The sequence below is a fragment of the Chrysemys picta genome, chromosome 3, assembly GCF_011386835.1.
Source record: "Chrysemys picta bellii isolate R12L10 chromosome 3, ASM1138683v2, whole genome shotgun sequence".
In the NCBI taxonomy this organism is placed as follows: domain Eukaryota; kingdom Metazoa; phylum Chordata; order Testudines; family Emydidae; genus Chrysemys; species Chrysemys picta.
In genome coordinates this window covers 52,320,612-52,339,375 of record NC_088793.1, presented here as the reverse complement: position 1 = coordinate 52,339,375, position 18,764 = coordinate 52,320,612, and the positions used below count along the sequence as shown (strand labels likewise).

The 18,764-nt window shown below is 43.1% G+C and overlaps 1 protein-coding gene across 1 annotated transcript in view; it reads left to right on the top strand.

Moving 5' to 3' along the window:
- Positions 1-18,764, top strand: part of LOC101938928 (protein eyes shut homolog) — a 616,724-nt gene that overhangs the window by 589,723 nt on the left and 8,237 nt on the right. The window contains exon 18 of the mRNA XM_065587927.1: positions 160-321. Coding sequence (XP_065443999.1) covers positions 160-321 — 162 coding nt within the window. The remainder of the gene's footprint in view (positions 1-159; positions 322-18,764) is intronic.

Sequence of the window (18,764 nt, the reverse complement as noted above, 5' to 3'; positions counted from 1 at the left end):
GTTATGTTTAGTCTTGTGGAAGGAGACCAACTGAAAATATTGCACTTATGAACAATGTAAAAAGGCTACAGAGAATCAGTTCTACCATGACAGATTCCCCTCCACTAAAAAAACCCCAACCTTTTTATAAAATATATTTTTCCTTCCTGTATTTTCCAGCCTTATCCATAAGCGATGCATCTTTCAGAAGTAATGAATCATCGTGGATGTCATTTGCTTCCTTTCATATCCGACACAAGACTCACATCCAACTACAATTTCAGCCTCTTTCTGCAGATGGTATCCTTTTTTATACTGCCCAGCACCTTAGTCCTCGATCAGGTAAGGACATTCAGGGCTCTGTCCACAAGTACTGGGTCTGTATCATATAGGAGGGTCCTTTCTTTAAAAAGAAAAAAAAACAAATGTAAACAGTACAAATGTTCAGTCTTTATATTAGTGTTCAACGTCCATTTGAGTGCCAGTGGCTTTTGAACTTTTCAACCAAGCTCTTAAAAAGTGGCATAATGTACCAAGTTTTGGGTGGATCCAAAGCAAGCATGTACTTTTTTTTGTCTTAATGGAAATGGACCAACAAATATACATTGAAGGATTTAAATATAGACATTGGAGCCAGCCCCCCAGCTGCTGTACTCTTGCATAGCTCCGTAGGCTACAATGAAGTTATGCCAATTTACATCAACTGAAGATTTAGCCCATATTTTTAAGACACCAAAAATAAGGAAATGCAGAAGTTAGCTGAACTGAAGCTCAGAGAACGTAAATGGAATACAGAGAGCTCATGACGTTCATGGAGAGTTTAAGTATTTATTATACCTAAAGATGGATCAATGCTGACAAGTTTGCTGTTGCTAGAAAAATATTTACCTCAGTAAAACATCTGAGTCCTGTACTTGCTAGACAGGCAGAATGATACAATTAGAAGTAGTCAAGTACAACTGTTTTACTATGTATAAAATATTTTAAAGCCTTGGTAAGTTACAATCACATTTTTAAAACAAAAAGAACAGGAGTACTTGTGGCACCTTAGAGACTAACAAATTTATTAGAGCATAAGCTTTCGTGGACTACAGCCCACTTCTTCGGATGCCTATAGAGTGGAATAAATATTGAGGAGATATATATACACACACATACAGAGAACATGAACAGGTGGGAGTTGTCTTACCAACTCTGAGAGGCCAATTAAGTAAGAGAAAAAAAACTTTTGAAGTGATAATCAAAAGTTTTTTTTCTCTTACTTAATTGGCCTCTCAGAGTTGGTAAGACAACTCCCACCTGTTCATGTTCTCTGTATGTGTGTGTATATATATCTCCTCAATATTTATTCCACTCTATAGGCATCCGAAGAAGTGGGCTGTAGTCCACGAAAGCTTATGCTCTAATAAATTTGTTAGTCTCTAAGGTGCCACAAGTACTCCTGTTCTTTTTGCGGATACAGACTAACACAGCTGCTACTCTGAAACCTATTTTTAAAACAGTATGGCATAAAATCTTGTTTGCCAAGCCATGTATATAAATTTTCAAATCTAGTCTTTTAATTGTATATGGAAAATGACTTTATTTATATATCTTAACTTTATAGTACATTCCTCTAGTGATTTTAGACAGAAACATTTCATATCACTGCATAAACTATTATTAACATTAAGGCACTGGTGAAACTTCCCAACTGGATGTCAAACAGTAAGTTATGCAGAAATAGGGATTTATGTACTGGAAAATAAATAAATAGTTTGTCATATTTTTAGATTCCTTTGTTCAAAGCCTAAAGGATTTTAGAATTTTCAATAACATGCTCAGCCATATGCACAAATATTACCACCTTCTCATTCCCTACACAGCTGTCTTAATGGGCTACTGCCAGGTGAGATTGATATGGGCATCAGACAATAACAGTACCACCTGTTCAAATTATGACCCCAATATAGAAATGCAGTTTCAAAGAAAATAGATGGCACAATGTGTAACACAAATATATTTTTTGCTAAGAATCCTATTTTCTACTAGGCACCTTTTGTAGGTTTATAATTAAAAAAACAGTCTGGGATTCTACATGAATAATTTCCTCCCATTCAAACTAAACAATTTCATGTGTCAAAAGATCTCAGAAAAATAGAGAAAAAGAAAAAAAACCCTACAATTTATCTAGCTCAAAAGAAATAAAAAAAGTCAAAGGCCATGATAGCAGCTAATACAGACAGAAAGTAACCACCCCTTTGGAGAGATAAAAGGGAGTGCACTAAGAGATCCTACAGCCTTTTTAAGTTAGGCTGCAACTGGTTAGCATGAATATGCTCTATTTCTATTGCTATTAGTGAGAATGTTTAGTCTGTTCAGGAGAGAACATTTCTTAAAACCATCATCCTGAGCCATACAAATTTCATTTCAAATGTTTTTCCCAAAAAATACTTCCCCTTCCCCTTAACAAAAGTTGCTGTCTATGGAGTAATTTAATTGCTTTACAACTTTCATACCCCTCATTCTCATTACACTGAAGTTTTGAAGGGTTTCGAAAAAGCTAATCTTGCAAGCTCTTTACATATGCCTTCATATAATCCCGTCAAATCCAGACAGAATTAGACTAATGAAAGACTCAAAAGTATTCTTAGCAGCCAACAGATGTGAAAAGGCTTTCTTTTGCAGATTAGTTTACAAAGCACTTTATATAATGCCTTTTCTTTTTACCTAGTTATGTAAGATTTAATAAATGAATTGGTTGCACAAAGCACAAGGACTTTTAGAAAATTCCTTGTCTAATGGGGAATAATTGAAAAGCTTCTCTTTTCTATTCTCCTCTCTCACTACAATGGACTGTTCTTGAAAATCACCTCTGACTTCACAACTAATTTAGAGGTGCTAGTGACACACAGGCTATCTTCACTGGCACAGCTGTACAGGAGTTGTTACTAGTTTGCTTCTGAGCTTCAGACTGGGCTGGAGACAGGCTTTTGTTGTCATACTGAGCTCCTAGAGGCATTGCTGCCACCTGTGATTTTGCTGCCTGAGCCAGTTTTAGGGTTTTCCTATGACATATATGCTGTCCTTCCTTTGGGACTTCTGCAACAAGGATGGATGAAAGAAATGTTGCTATCTGCTGTTGTCCCCGTAGTCCTTTCTCAAGGCACTGGGTGGAGATGGAAGGGAATACTTCAGTTTGGATGTGTTGTCTATATTTTTTTCTGTAAAGAGAAAACCCATGAATTTAGAAGTGCTCAGGATTTGTTTGGTGTGGGTATCTGTAGTCCAGGGGTATGTGGCCAAATTAGGGTGACCAGACAGAAAGTGTGAAAAATCGGGACCGGGGGTGGGGGGGGTAATAGGAGCCCATATTAAAAATAGCCCCAAATATCGGGATTGTCCCTATAACATCGGGACATCTGGTCACCCTAGGCCAAATGTGGAACCTGGCTGTTCAGATGGATGCCATGGCCCTATCTGAGAAGCTCATCTTGTCCATTGAGGTCTCTGCAACAACCACCTTTGCCAGGGATATTTTCTTAAGGATGGACCTGTAATCAAGATGGTCTCAGTTGTCTAGATCCTTTATGTTAGCCAGCCAGGACATCATGGTTCTGGCCCAGACAACTAAGAATTGCTAAAGACGACTTAAAATCCCTCCTGAGTCTTCCACCTTCCTGTCTGTTGTGTTCTTGTGAAGGGGGAAAAAATCCCTTCCTGGAGCAATTATCATATCCTTCGCTAGTGATGCCACCACAGCATCTACCTTTGGTATCTCTGTAATTTTAGGGGGGACGGGGGTTGGTGCTTGCATCTTTTAAAATTTGATTGCATGTCTACTTATAAGGCATTTACTTTAATCTCTGATTACATCGTCAAAGGAAGAGTGAAGGAGTATTGCTAGTTTGGGCTGAGATTTAGCTGACGAGACTTTGCACTTTGCCTTTTCACCGCAAACCTCATTGTCAGGCTGGATCTAAACAGTGGATGCTAATTTCCTGCACCAAGAAACAAATTTTGAGGGGAGTTGGGTGGAAATGGGGTGAGGTAGGGAGAATTCTTTCCTGTTTTTTCCCCCCGTTTGCCATATTCTGAGCCCAAATCAGAAAGCTGTCCTGCCTCACTAAAGAAAGTGGAATCTGAGTACGTGGACAAGTATTGCTCAGCCTTTTAATATTTTCTTTCCCTTTGTGTGTTTCCAAGATTTGTGGGCTCTTTTTCCCTTTTTCACAAAGTTGCTATATGGCTGTGGCTAGAGTAGGGTCTCTTTTGGCCTTTATACCACGAGCCTTAATCTCTTGACTAGATCTCCCTCTGCATCCTCCTCCTCTGGATCTAAAGCCTACATTTTGTGTGGGTGTCTTTTCATAAGAATCCCTAATACATCTTGGGAAGAAGGGGAGGTTAGCACGAACCCTGTTTCTTTCCCGAGGGTGCTAAAAAACTATGTAAGTGTGATGGGAAGCAAAGGGGACTTTACGAGGCTTTTTCTTGCAGATTTGGGTTGCTGCAGAACTTACCCCAAGGGATTTGGTTGAATAGCATTCCCCAGACCCTCTCCATGAGGCTATCAGCTCACACCTTTCCGCAGTGGAGGTGTGGTGGCTACATGGGAGAAGGGATGCCCTCAGATGCTGGTCTGACCTTGAGCCCCATGCCTCAAGCCAGCGGATAAATCACCCTTTTCTGAGCCTGCAAAAGCTGCCTCATAGGTAGAGCACTACTGTGATTTAGTCTAGCAATTGCAGGTCTGCTGTGCATACCTGAGAGGGAACAGAAGAGTCCCCCAGGGGAAGCATTGCAGCAGCAGATCCAGGTCATTGACACCAACATGCTGCCAACTGGGAAAAGGAGGGTAGAGCTTAAAGTACTTGCTGCTGCCTGAAAGGCTTTAAAAAAAAATCAAAGTTGGCAAGAAAGCAGTTGGAAGCAAAGCAAACTGCCACTGACTGGAGCTGCAAAGCCAGATGTTCTGGCAGGCTCCATGAGAGGGCATGGTCAAGTACTGACTCCAGACTGCAATGGTGAATTGTTTCCAGAAATAGCAGAGAGAAGGGGACAGCTCACATGCAGAACTGCAGGAGATGGTGGGCTACAGCCATAGATGGTGGAAGCTCAGTTTTAATGGGGAGGAACTAAGGAATAGCAGGATGGGTGCTCTGCAGAGGCTGTTACTGAGACCAAGTTGGAGGAGAGTAGGAAGTGCCAGCTCCAAACTGGAAGGTAGGGGCGTGGCGGTTTGTTTCTCTCTCACCAGCTGCAGGGGTAGCTGGTCCCAGTCCTACCCCAATCACCCTGGTTCCTACTTGCTCTGTAGACCAATGGCCAGCCCTGTGACAGCCACTTCAGCCCCTCTGGATAATGCTCTTGCTTCTGTCTCCCCATATGGCTTATAGGTAACATTGGGTCCCAGTATATATAGTGGAACAATTAAGGGAGCAAAAATATAGATCAGCCCACACAATACTTCCAATGAAGGGATGCTAGCCCCCACTGTCCCTCCCCATTCCACCACGCCTGGCAGTAGATATTTAACACAGCGTGAGGAGCTGAACTGTCATGGTAGGGGAAGATGGCAAAGCTGATAGGAAGATATCATCCTTCCTTACTGCACCATTGATCCAGCCTTCCTGCCCCCGCACAGATCGCTCTGGGGGAAGAGCTCCATGTGGCAGGGGGCTATTCACAATCAGGCCGTGGGATATTCTTACTTTACTTTAAGGATTTTTAGAAACTGAGCATTAACTCTGTGTGCTTTTGTATATACACACACACACACAACACACTATTATGCTTGTCTAGGGTGCACTGAAACCATAAATAAAGTCCTTCCATAAGTGCCCACTGCCCACCCTGATGGATTTATATTTTCACAACAGCCTGCTCTAAAACTTAACATTGCTCTAGGTCAGCTCTTCATTCAATAGTTAAAAATACCAGTTTACAGTCTGTCTCTTGTAGTCCACTGGTTTGAATCCAGTCTAAGGCAGGAGGGATAAATGTCATTGCCCCATGATAGCATGAAATAAAGTTTTGTTTTCCTAATCTGATTTTCTTTGAATGTACATTACAATAACCAGATTAGTAGTCAGTAGAGGGCAAAGATTGAGTGGGCATGTGGAGACAGTCCTACCTTTGCTGCCTTAGAGTATGTACGCTTTGAGTTGGGCAATGGGATTCCCACCTTGCATAGTCATACTTGTGCTAGCTCTCAAGTTAACAAGCTAAAAACAGAATGCAGCTGTGGAAGTGCAAAATGAGGAACAAGCTAGACATCTCAAGTACATGGCCATTGAAACCTAGTCACATACTGGGGACAGCTAGCCTGGCCCCCTGCTCATGCAAGTATGTCTCCTTGCGCTGGGAATCACACCCCAGCTTGCAATGCAGACACCCTTAGAAGTAGTCCTTGCAGGCTTAAGACCCATGAACTAGGGTAGCTCTCGGAATGCTCTTTTTGCTTCACTTTTTTTCAGTCCCCACACCATCCCCCAAATACTTGAACCCCAAGAAAGGAACAAATGGCCAAATAAAAATGGTGGCAGATCAAATATAAATTTTATATTCACCTAAATATGCGACCTGCAAACTTTCTGAATATGCTTGCCTCTAGTTCAGTGTAGTTCAATTTGACAATCCCAGCTACCACCCACACCATTATTTATGCTATTGTTTAAAGTAAAAAAAAAATTAATTTAAGTCAGTCACAGCTGAATTTTCGCTAGATCTTATGCAGTTTTAAAAGATTTAGGAAAGCTAATTTTAAAGAGTGTGTTATTGTAGCAGCAGTTAGGTGCTCACATTGAATAACAATAGATAAACTTCTACCTGTACTTTTTATAATACAATTAAAAATTTTGAAGGCCAGTAAATACAGGCCAGAAAATCTCCAGTACTTAAGCACTTTTCCCACATATCAATAGATATGGTAACATGTGTATTCTTTAGTTACTACAGGGTACCGTGAGTATTAGAAATAGTTATCTAACAGTACACACTAAATTATCTAAATTTAAGTATCACTACTGTACTTGCCAGCCTGAAATATGATGTACCCAAGTCCTGCCCAAATTGTAATCAAAATAGATTTATCGTGTTCAAACCCTTATGGGTGTGGTGACATTTACAAATCCCACATAAAGCCAAAGCAATCAGGCTTTATACAGCTGTACTGCAGGCAGCTGAAGGCACAACTTGCTCATCAATCTGGGATCCTAAGGCTTCAGGGCAAGCTCTTCATGACCCTTTACAGCTGCTGCACTGGTCACAGCTCTACTATTCTCCCCATTTTAATTCCCAGGATACTGGATCCATCCACACAAGTGCTGACCCAGTAGCCTTTCTCCATTTTCCCCTTAATATTTCCCTCTCTGCTATCATGTTCTGAGCTGGTGGAAAGCCCACCTGTCTCCCATGTGTGGGGTGCTGAGATCAGTCTTGTGGGCAATCACTATGATGGCCACAGCAAAGAGTGTATTAAAGAAACTGTTTTAATTTATAACCAGTATTTATTTTTAGAAATGTGATATTCACATTCCCACTCCCTTAAGTTGCTTCCTGAGACATCAACCCTCTCCTCCATAAATTAACAAAAAATAATAATTTTGTGAGTGTGAGTTATACATATTCACCGGGAGAACATTATCTTAAGCCGTTCCATGCCCCGTCACTTATACTACAGCAATGATAACTGTGTTACATGCTAATCAATAATAACTTTGCAGTGCAACAAATTATTTTAAGCCTAAATACCAGTCCTCACCACCTTCACTCCTTGGGTATACAAGGCCCCAAAGTCAATGGAATCAGTGCAGTCAGACAGTGTGGGGAAAGAGATGGCTCCCCCATCTTCCTCACCCTTGAACTGTGCTCCATAAGGATCTATCCACAGTATTATGAATGGTGGCTCTTGGGTGAGGTTGTGGCCAGTTGCTGCATAACACCATAGATCTAGCTATTGCACACAGTGTGAAAGGGGGTGTAGTTACCATAGTTGCAGAGGTGCTGCAGTAGTCGCAGAGGAGAGGCTGCACTGCCATTTGGAGACGGGCTTCTGTCTCTTCTCCCTGACAAGCCTGCAAAGCCTGAAAACAGGTTCAGGTTAGGATTTGACCCTAAATGATAAGTCCCTTGAGCAGCCACTTGAATAAAGCAGAATCAAAAAGTCTGCTGCAAGATACAAGCATATGTATTTATTTTATAAAATTATTACTGTTTTTTGTGACAAGCAACTAAAATTAAATGTCATCAAATTTTTTGTTTAACTCTTTTGAGAGGAAGGGACTCTTCTCAAATAGAAGTATTAAAAGGAATAAATTATTGGCAGAAATTTGACAGAGAACATGAAAAAATGGGTGTTGCCAAACCAACTCTAATGAGATTAATCAATCAATCAAAGTTCCTGAATAGATAAGGCTGTCACAGCTCTGACATTCACATGGCAGATGTGACAGTTAAGAAACAAGTCAATGGATAAATAAAAGGCTGACACTGAAGTCAGAGGCTCAAAATGATGGCTTGTCAGAGCCCTAAAAACTAGCAGTAGGTTCCATTTTGGAAAGTTTCCTGACTGCCAGTCTGGCTAATCAGACGGCCTCAAGGAATGCTACCTGTGGATTGTCTTCCAAGGAGACTTAGGATCCTACGAATAGCACACTACTAAGAGCAGACAACTGATGCGCAATGGTACTGGGATGAAGGCCTCGGTCTATGCCTTTTTGGAGAAAGTGCAGAATGGTTGGCATTCCTGAATTTGCATTGTGCTCTTGGTACCACTTGTTGAATCTGGATCACACGGAGGATTACCCTTTTAGTGTTGATACTCTCCTAGATGAAAATAATGTCTTAATGACTATGAAGGACAGGTTGAGACCTTTTAGTGCCTCCCTTTCAATAGTCAGGCTGTTAGTTAAAATTGTTTGGGGTCTGGATGAAGAAGACGACTTTGTGAGAGGATGTCTGGTCTCCATGGATGGTGGAGTGGGGGCTCCAATGTCAGCTCTATCAGGTTTGAGAATCAAGGTCTCCTTGGCCAATGGGAAGTTATCAGTATTACCGTTGCCTGTTCTTTTATTTTCTGGACCACTTTCCCAAGTAACAGAGAGTGGAATCATGTAAAGTAGGCCCCGAGGCCAACTGGGTGATAAGGCATCTGTCCCCATGGATCTGTGGTCTGCTTCCCTTGTGAAGTATTTTGGCCTCTTCGCATTTGTATGATTTGCGAACAGATTGGTTGAAAGGAGACTGAAAGATGAAACTGAAAATCTCCAGAGTCGGGCACCACTTGAAGTTGTTGATCCTGCACCAGCTGAGCCTGTCTTTTTCGTTCAGATTCCATGTGATGTGGATTATATATCCATTGCGTCCACACACAGTGCTAGACTACTTATTGTCCCTTGGTTGTTTAAATTTAATTTGTGACCACTGTCATATTGGCATATTGAACCAGGACATGGTTTCCCCTTAGATGGACTGGCACTTTTGTAGAGCTGGCTTGACTGCTCTCAGCAGCTTAGGATGAGAGCCTTTTCATCCTCACTCCAGAGGTCCTGAGCTGTTTGGGTCTCCAAGCAAGCTTCCCAGCCCTCCAAGCTGGCATCAGTTGCAAGGACTAAAGGATCTGGAAGGCAGATAAGCATGACTTTGTAGTTATATTCATGGGCTGACCGTGCTTGTAAGGAGTTGAGCATCTGTGTTGGAATCAGTACTTGATCTTTCATGTGTTCCAAGGAGTGGTCCCACACCTTTAGTGTGAATGCTTGAAGATTTCTGATGTGTGATTGTGTCCATGGAGTAATCTCTAGTCATGACACCAGGAGTACTAGAAGTTGGAGGCAGCTCTGGAGCAAGAAGATAAATTCCTGGATGGAACCAGAGAACTTTTCTTGTCGCTAATGATGAAGCCATGAATCTGAAGGAGATTCAGTGTTCAAGACATGGCCCTATGCAATGCTGACTGTGATGCAGCTCTAATCGGGATGTTGTCCAGGAAGGACTACAGGTGAGCTCCCTGCTACTCGAGTCTGGCTATTATCACCACCAGCATTTTAGTAAATACCTGGGGGGCCAAAGGCAGGCCAAATGGGAATGTTAGGTACTAATAAGGTTTCCTGCTGAACGTGAACCTCAGAAGTCTGTGGTGGCACAGTCTGATAGGGATAAGGAGATATGCATCTGCTAAATCTACTGAAGTAATGAAGTACCCCCATGACAGAGAAGACATCTTAGATGCCAGGGTCTCCTTCCAAAACTTCATTTTCTTCATCCACTTATTGAGCCTTCTGAGATTGCAAATGGCTCTAATATCCCCCCATGAACTTCTGTAAAATGAAAAAGATGGCATGGAACCTAGAGAACCTTTCATCTGAAGGAACACTATCATTCCCATATCCAGATCGCAGCCAGAGATGCTTGGAAGGTGACTGAGGAGGCTTCGAAGCCCTTTTTTGAGCGTGGCCTCCATCTTTCTACCCACGGGGTATCCTTCTGAGGGAATAACCATAACCCTGGTGAGATATGCCACAGCAGCATCCATCTTCGGTAGCTCAACAATAGAGCCCTTTGGTTCTTGAATGTCACAGAGCCCGAGGACACGCTTGTTAATGTGCTTGCCCTTGTCAGACTTGTTCCATTCATCTCTAATCACTTCATCAAATGAGGAATAAAGGGGTACCTGCAGCCTCATGAGAGGATTTTGAGAGGAGAAATTTACACTGAGACTCACTCTCAGGAACCTGCTCAGGTTTCAGAGCCAGACAACTCACCCTCCTCAGTGGATGAGAGGGAAGAGGACTTAGCTCCTGGAGTTTTTCTGCTTTTTCTTTCAATATTTAGGCTTTTTTTATTTAACCTTTTTTGCGGGCTTTGGGAGCATAGCTTTCATGAAGTCTTATGAGACTTATCTTTTTTAGGGCCTGTAGCCCTCTTGAGAGGTCTGTCTCTGAATCCTCACACACTGAGTCCCATTCCCCCTGGGAGGAGAGAACTCAACATCAGAGCCCTCCTGGTCAGCTTGGGAAGGAGGGAGGTTGATTAGAAGCCCTGTTTCTTTCCCCAGAGTGCTCAGGACCCACTTTAAAACTTAGATTATAGATTATTTTTATAGATTATAGATTATAGGACTGGAAGGGACCTCGAGAGGTCATCGAGTCCAGTCCCCTGCCCGCATGGCAGGACCAAATACTGTCTAGACCATCCCTGATAGACATTTATCTAACCTACTCTTAAATATCTCCAGAGACGGAGATTCCACAACCTCCCTAGGCAATTTGTTCCAGTGTTTAACCACCTTGACAGTTAGGAACTTTTTCCTAATGTCCAACCTAGACCTCCCTTGCTGCAGTTTAAACCCATTGTTTCTGGTTCTATCCTTAGAGGCTAAGATGAACAAGTTCTCTCCCTCCTCCTTATGACACCCTTTTAGATACCTGTAAACTGCTATCATGTCCCCTCTCAGTCTTCTCTTTTCCAAACTAAACAAACCCAATTCTTTCAGCCTTCCTTCATAGGTCATGTTCTCAAGACCTTTAATCATTCTTGTTGCTCTTCTTTGGACCCTTTCCAATTTCTCCACATCTTTTTTAAAATGCGGCGCCCAGAACTGGACACAATACTCCAGCTGAGGCCTAACCAGAGCAGAGTAGAGCGGAAGAATGACTTCTTGTGTCTTGCTCACAACACACCTGTTAATACATCCCAGAATCATGTTTGCTTTTTTTGCAACAGCATCACACTGTTGACTCATATTTAGCTTGTGGTCCACTTATAACCCCTAGATCCCTTTCTGCCGTACTCCTTCCTAGACAGTCTTTTCCCATTCTGTATGTGTGAAATTGATTTTTCCTTCCTAAGTGGAGCACTTTGCATTTGTCTTTGTTAAACTTCATCCTGTTTAACTCAGACCATTTCTCCAATTTGTCCAGATCATTTTGAATTATGACCCTGTCCTCCAAAGTAGTTGCAATCCCTCCCAGTTTGGTATCATCTGCAAACTTAATAAGCGTACTTTCTATGCCAATATCTAAGTCGTTGATGAAGATATTGAACAGAGCCGGTCCCAAAACAGACCCCTGCGGTACCCCACTCGTTACGCCTTTCCAGCAGGATTGGGAACCATTAATAACAACTCTCTGAGTACGGTTATCCAGCCAGTTATGCACCCACCTTATAGTAGCCCCATCTAAATTGTATTTGCCTAGTTTATCGATAAGAATATCATGCGAGACCGTATCAAACGCCTTACTAAAGTCTAGGTATACCACATCCACCACTTCACCCTTATCCACAAGGCTCGTTATCCTATCAAAGAAAGCTATCAGATTGGTTTGACATGATTTGTTCTTCACAAATCCATGCTGGCTGTTCCCTATCACCTTACCACCTTCCAAGTGTTTGCAGATGATTTCCTTAATTACTTGCTCCATTATCTTCCCTGGCACAGAAGTTAAACTAACTGGTCTGTAGTTTCCTGGGTTGTTTTTATTTCCCTTTTTATAGATGGGCACTATATTTGCCCTTTTCCAGTCTTCTGGAATCTCTCCCGTCTCCCATGACTTTCCAAAGATAATAGCTAGAGGCTCAGATACCTCCTCTATTAGCTCCTTGAGTATTCTAGGATGCATTTCATCAGGCCCAGGTGACTTGCAGGCATCTAACTTTTCTAAGTGATTTTTAACTTGTTCTTTTTTTATTTTATCCGCTAAACCTACCCCCTTCCCATTAGTATTCACTACGTTAGGCATTCCTTCAGACTTCTCGGTGAAGACCGAAACAAAGAAGTCATTAAGCATCTCTGCCATTTCCAACTAAGCAGTGGGCCTACCCTGTCTTTGGTCTTCCTCTTGCTTCTAATGTATTGATAAAAAGTCTTCTTGTTTCCTTTTATTCCCGTAGCTAGTTTGAGCTCATTTTGTGCCTTTGCCTTTCTAATCTTGCCCCTGCATTCCTGTGTTGTTTGCCTATATTCATCCTTTGTAATCTGTCCTAGTTTCCATTTTTTATATGACTCCTTTTTATTTTTTAGATCGTGCAAGATCTCGTGGTTAAGCCAAGGTGGTCTTTTGCCACATTTTCTATCTTTCCTAACCAGCGGAATAGCTTGCTTTTGGGCCCTTAATAGTGTCCCTTTGAAAAACTGCCAACTCTCCTCAGTTGTTTTTCCCCTCAGTCTTGATTCCCATGGGACCTTACCTATCAGCTCTCGGAGCTTCCCAAAATCTGCCTTCCTGAAATCCATTGTCTCTATTTTGCGGTTCTCCCTTCTACCCTTCGTTAGAATTGCAAACTCTATGATTTCATGATCACTTTCACCCAGGCTGCCTTCTACTTTCACATTCTCAACGAGTTCCTCCCTATTTGTTAAAATCAAGTCTAGAACAGCTTCCCCCCTAGTAGCTTTTTCAACCTTCTGAAATAAAAAGTTGTCTCCAATGCAGTCCAAGAATTTGTTGGATAGTCTGTGCCCCGCTGTGTTATTTTCCCAACATATATCCGGATAGTTGAAGTCCCCCATCACCACCAAATCTTGGGCTTTGGATGATTTTGTTAGTTGCTTGAAAAAAGCCTCATCCACCTCTTCCACCTGGTTAGGTGGCCTGTAGTAGACTCCTAGAATGACATCTCCCTTGTTTTTTGCCCCTTTAAGCCTAACCCAGAGACTCTCAACACTTACGTCTCCTATGTCCATCTCTACCTCCGTCCAAGTGTGTACATTTTTAATATATAAGGCAACACCTCCTCCCTTTTTCCCCTGTCTATCCTTCCTGAGCAAGCTGTACCCATCCACACCAACATTCCAATCATGTGTATTATCCCACCAAGTTTCAGTGATGCCAACAATGTCATAGTTGTATTTATTTATTAGCACTTCCAGTTCTTCCTGCTTATTCCCCATACTTCTCGCATTTGTATATAGGCATCTAAGATACTGGTTTGATCTTTCCTCCCAGTTTTGTCCTGACTCTCCTTTCTCTCTGCCAATATAGCCCACACTCCCTCTTGTTTCCGACCCATCTCCCCGGTCTCCATGTTCCCCACTTACCTGTGGGCTTTGCTCACCTGTCCCCGTCGAACCTGTCTGTGTCTTACAGGTCAAGCAGGCCTGCTGGGGATTCTGTCTTGTGTGCCATGTTAATTCTCTGTCTTTTGAGTTCAGGATCAGGATATCACTCACTGGTTTAGCTTGATGGTTTTGTTTACTTCTAATATGCAAATTGAGATAAACCCACATTCCTTTGTCTAGGACAGACCTGTTTATTACCTTTACCTAGGCTAGGCTATCTGGTCTTACACAGCATACCGAGAGTATTCATAACTTCACATATCATGTTAGCAAATGCATTTTACAATGATATTAATAACCACTGTTATTATATTTCATATACCTCACACAGGATATTTAGTACAAATATTATTGCAGCAGTGTGTAGGGTGTGAATACGTGGGTGCCTAGGGTCACAGCTTGATATTTGTGTCCTTAGCTAGAGATTTCCATGAAAGAGAAAAAACAGGCATGCAATACTGATTCATAGATTCCAAGAACACAGGCGATAGAATTTCCCCAAAATAATTCCTAGAGCAGACCTTTTAGAAAAATAGTCTATTTTATTTAAAATTGCCAGTGATGGAGAATCCACCATGGCTCTTGGTAAATTGTTCCAATGGTTAATTACTCTCACTATTAAAAATGTATACCTGGGTGCTGCAGGTGGCATGGAAATGTAAACAAACTGTCTGGCGGCCTGCCAGCGGATTACCCTGATGGGCCACAGGTTGCCCACTATTGACTTATAGACTGTAATCAAGTTCCTTCTCAACCTTCTGCTTGTTAAGCGACATAGACTCAAGGAGCTCAATCTATCACTGTAAGGCATGTTTTGTAATCCTTTAATCATTCTCATGGCTCTTCTCTGAACCTTCTCCAATTCATCTGTACCCATCCACACCAACATTCCAATCATGTGTATTATCCCACCAAGTTTCAGTGATGCCAACAATGTCATAGTTGTATTTATTTATTAGCACTTCCAGTTCTTCCTGCTTATTCCCCATACTTCTCGCATTTGTATATAGGCATCTAAGATATTGGTTTGATCTTTCCTCCCAGTTTTGTCCTGACTCTCCTTTCTCTCTGCCAATATAGCCCACACTCCCTCTCGTTTCCGACCCATCTCCCCGGTCTCCATGTTCCCCACTTACCTGTGGGCTTTGCTCACCTGTCCCCGTCGAACCTTGTTTAAAGCCCTCCTCACTAGGTTAGCCAGTCTGTGTCCGAATAGGGTCTTTCCTCTCCTCGAAAGGTGAACGCCATCTCTGCCTAGCAGTCCTTCCTCGAATAGCATCCCGTGGTCTAGGAAGCCAAAGCCCTCCTGGCGACACCATCTTCGCAGCCAGGCATTCACCTCCATGATGCATCTGTCTCTGCCCGGGCCCCTACCTTTGACAGGAAGAATTGAAGAGAATACCACCTGCGCTCCAAACTCCTTCACCCGTACTCCCAGAGCCCTGTAGTCACTCTTGATCCGCTCAGTGTCACACCGCGCAGTATCATTTGTGCCCACATGGATGAGTAGCATGGGGTAGTAGTCAGAGGGCTGGATAATCCTCGACAATGCCTCCGTAACGTCTCGGATACGGGCCCCCGGCAGGCAGCATACCTCCCGAGATGAAATGTCAGGGCGACAGATAGGCGCCTCCGTCCCCCTCAGCAGAGAGTCTCCGACCACCACTACCCTACATTTCCTATTCTCAGTGGTGGCAGCAGACTTTCCAGCCTTAGGGGTATGAGGCTTCTCCTCCTTTACTGTAGGGAGTGATTCCTTCTTTCCTGTATCAAGGAGAGCATAACGGTTACCTATAACCACGGCAGGAGGGTTCGGAGCAAGGGTGGAGCACTGCCTGCTGCCAGAAGTAACCACCTGCCAGTGTCCACCCTGAGCCATCTCCTCCTCCACCAGTGGTGTATCAGCAGTCCTGTGTACTGGGACAGCTAGCTACCTCAGCTGTCTCCACATGGACACTGTCGAGGAATTGCTCGTGGATTCGGATGCTCCTCAACCTAGCCACCTCCTCCTGTAACTCTCCCACCTGCTGCCTGAGAGATTCCACCAGCAGGCACCTCTCACATTGGATGGTCCCCGCAGCCTGGATATCAGTAAGTGGAAATTGCAAGTTACAGTCTTTGCAAAACCACACCAGGATCTGGGTAGAGGCATCCATGCTCAGGCTCTCTGTCTGGCTACAGGCACAGGTGGAGGAGACAGTAGCAGTGCTGGCACAGGTGTTGCGGGTCTTCCTAACCATCGTAAGCCTCCCTCTGTCAAACTCCCGTCTGCAGCCCCCTGTCAGCTGAAAGGGTTGTTTAAGCAAAAAGTTATGAATGTAGTTGCTTTATAGGTATTAAGGGGAATCAAGAGAAATACAGATGGAACTGGCAAGGGACCCTCGCCCCTTTCCTGCTCCCCTTCCCAACTCCCTTGCGAAACTCCCTGTTAGCAGCCCCTGTTCGCAAAGCTCCCTGGTCGCTTGTGCGCTGCTTTATAAAGCCCTGGCCTGTATGAATGCCCCGCCCACTGATGAAGGCTCAGCCACTTACCAGAGGCTTCTAGCTTTCAAACCTTCCTTTGAAGCTCACAGCTTCCAACTGCCAGCCACAGCACACGGTCCTTCAAACAACCAAAACAAACAAACAGACTGACAAACACAAGCTCAGCACACAGCAAGTAACCCTCAAACACAAACAAAACTTGGGGGAGGGAGGGCTCAGTTTTGAAGGGGTCCCCTGGGACTTATCCATCAACTCAAATGCTCAGTCCTCCTTGCTTCTGGAGCCTTATCCAGCTCTGCATTGGCATGCCTGGTCCATTTTTCCCCTGCTGGTATGGCAGCTGCTTCAGTAGGTCAGGTACCACACCCTCCTGTCCGACTTGTAGTTCTGGGATTTAACAGAGTTATGGACAGATGGCTGGGTACATCTGCTGAGCCTGGGAAAGCTGCCTTATATATAGAAAACCACTTGGTGCTTTCTTGATCACTCTGCTAGGCCTTTAAGGGGCAGAGGAGCTGGCAGGGAGATGCTGCAGTGGAGGCTCAGGGACAGTTAAACCCCTGAGTTAACTGATCAGTAGAGGAGGAAGAATACTAGTCCCCACTGCCCAAAACACTAGACAGAAAAGTTAAAACAGAAAGGAGTAAAGATGGTAGCAAAATAAACCACCGTCTGCTGCAGTGGAGGCAGATAATCTGGCAGCAAGCCAGAGCAGAAGGGGCATGGCCAAACTATACGGCACCAAAACATGGATCCACCTCCCTTAACTGCAGAGAGGAGAGCAGCCCAGACAGCCAGAATTGTCATGGATGCTGAGCTGCAGAAGCAGAGTTATCTTCATTGAAACTAACATGCAAAAGCATCAAAAACTGATGTTTTGTCATATCAATATATTATGCCAGGCTTACTGTGGAAACAGCAGATGTAAAATGGATGCACATCCTAGTTTTGTACTTTTGTTTCCTTTATTATTGTGCAATTTTCATGCAAGGCTTTGCAAAATGTGTATACCACTTACTTCAACCCCAAGATGAGAGGGTATTTGCATAGTACAAGTTGTGCAGGGTAACAGGTCCAGTAAATAAAAATATCAAACTATAAAGCCATATTCTCACATTTGATTTAAAATGACGTGTGTTCATGGGAAAGATTTAGTGAGACCGGTATCAATCAACATACAATGAACCATTAGATTTAAACAGATCATTCTATTTTTTGCACATGGTAGGTAAAGTAATTCACCTTTCTCTCAAACTGAACTTGTATGACATGTCCTGCACATTCCCAGCTATATGAACTGTTCCATGACTGAGATGGTGAAACTCTGCCTCATTTGCTGCAGACTTATAAAACCAATGTTAAAAACATTCATTCCCCACTGTAACTCCATTAAAGTCAATGCAGTTCTCCTGGGATGCATGTGATCTACTCAAAATAAAGTAACAAAGAATCAGACTGAGTTTCTCTAACAGAGAAATTAGTCATTCATGAATTTAATCCTAACGAACTCATCACTGGTAGGTGATTTCATTTTTAAGCATGATGAATCACAATAAAAAAATACCATATTTAATTTTCTTACATTTTAATGTCAATTTTACTGATAAAAGGCTACAGAGGGGGAAAGCGCCTGTTTGATAGAACTGTCATTTATATCTATTACAAACAAGAAAAACTACATTAAAAGAAAATTAAGTTGCAAAGTCAAGCACTCAAATGTTAGGAAATGCAAGTGTTAAGGTTACCGTTCCAACCTCAATTTGGCACCCATTGTGCGCATGCATAATGATAGTCCTTAATTTCATGACCACATACTATTTTCCTGCCTCATCCCATGGACAGAATAAGCAGTGCAGTTATTTCTTCTCTTGTCCCCCACCTCAATTCCTGCCCATGTTCTCCCCTCCCTACTTCTATTCCCCCTGCCCCCATCTCCAGCCCTCCCATAATCCCCAGCTCCTTTCCTTAGCAACTATGCCCCACTCCTGTCTTCTGCCCCTGTCCTCCCAGTCTTGGCTCCTGCTGCTAACACAACTGCTGTTCTCCATTTCTTCACCCTCCTCCACACTGTTCTTCACCCCTCTGCTTTCAATTCAGGCTGTTCCTTTTCCTCCTCCTCCATGCTGCCTGGATGTAGAAGAAACATGGAGAGCACATCTTCCTCCTCAGGCCCTGTGCCTGGTGCCACAGCAGTCCCAGGGAGAAGCAACTGTAAGGGACTTGAACCCCTTGGATGAGGCATGCTCAGATGTGCTGGGGA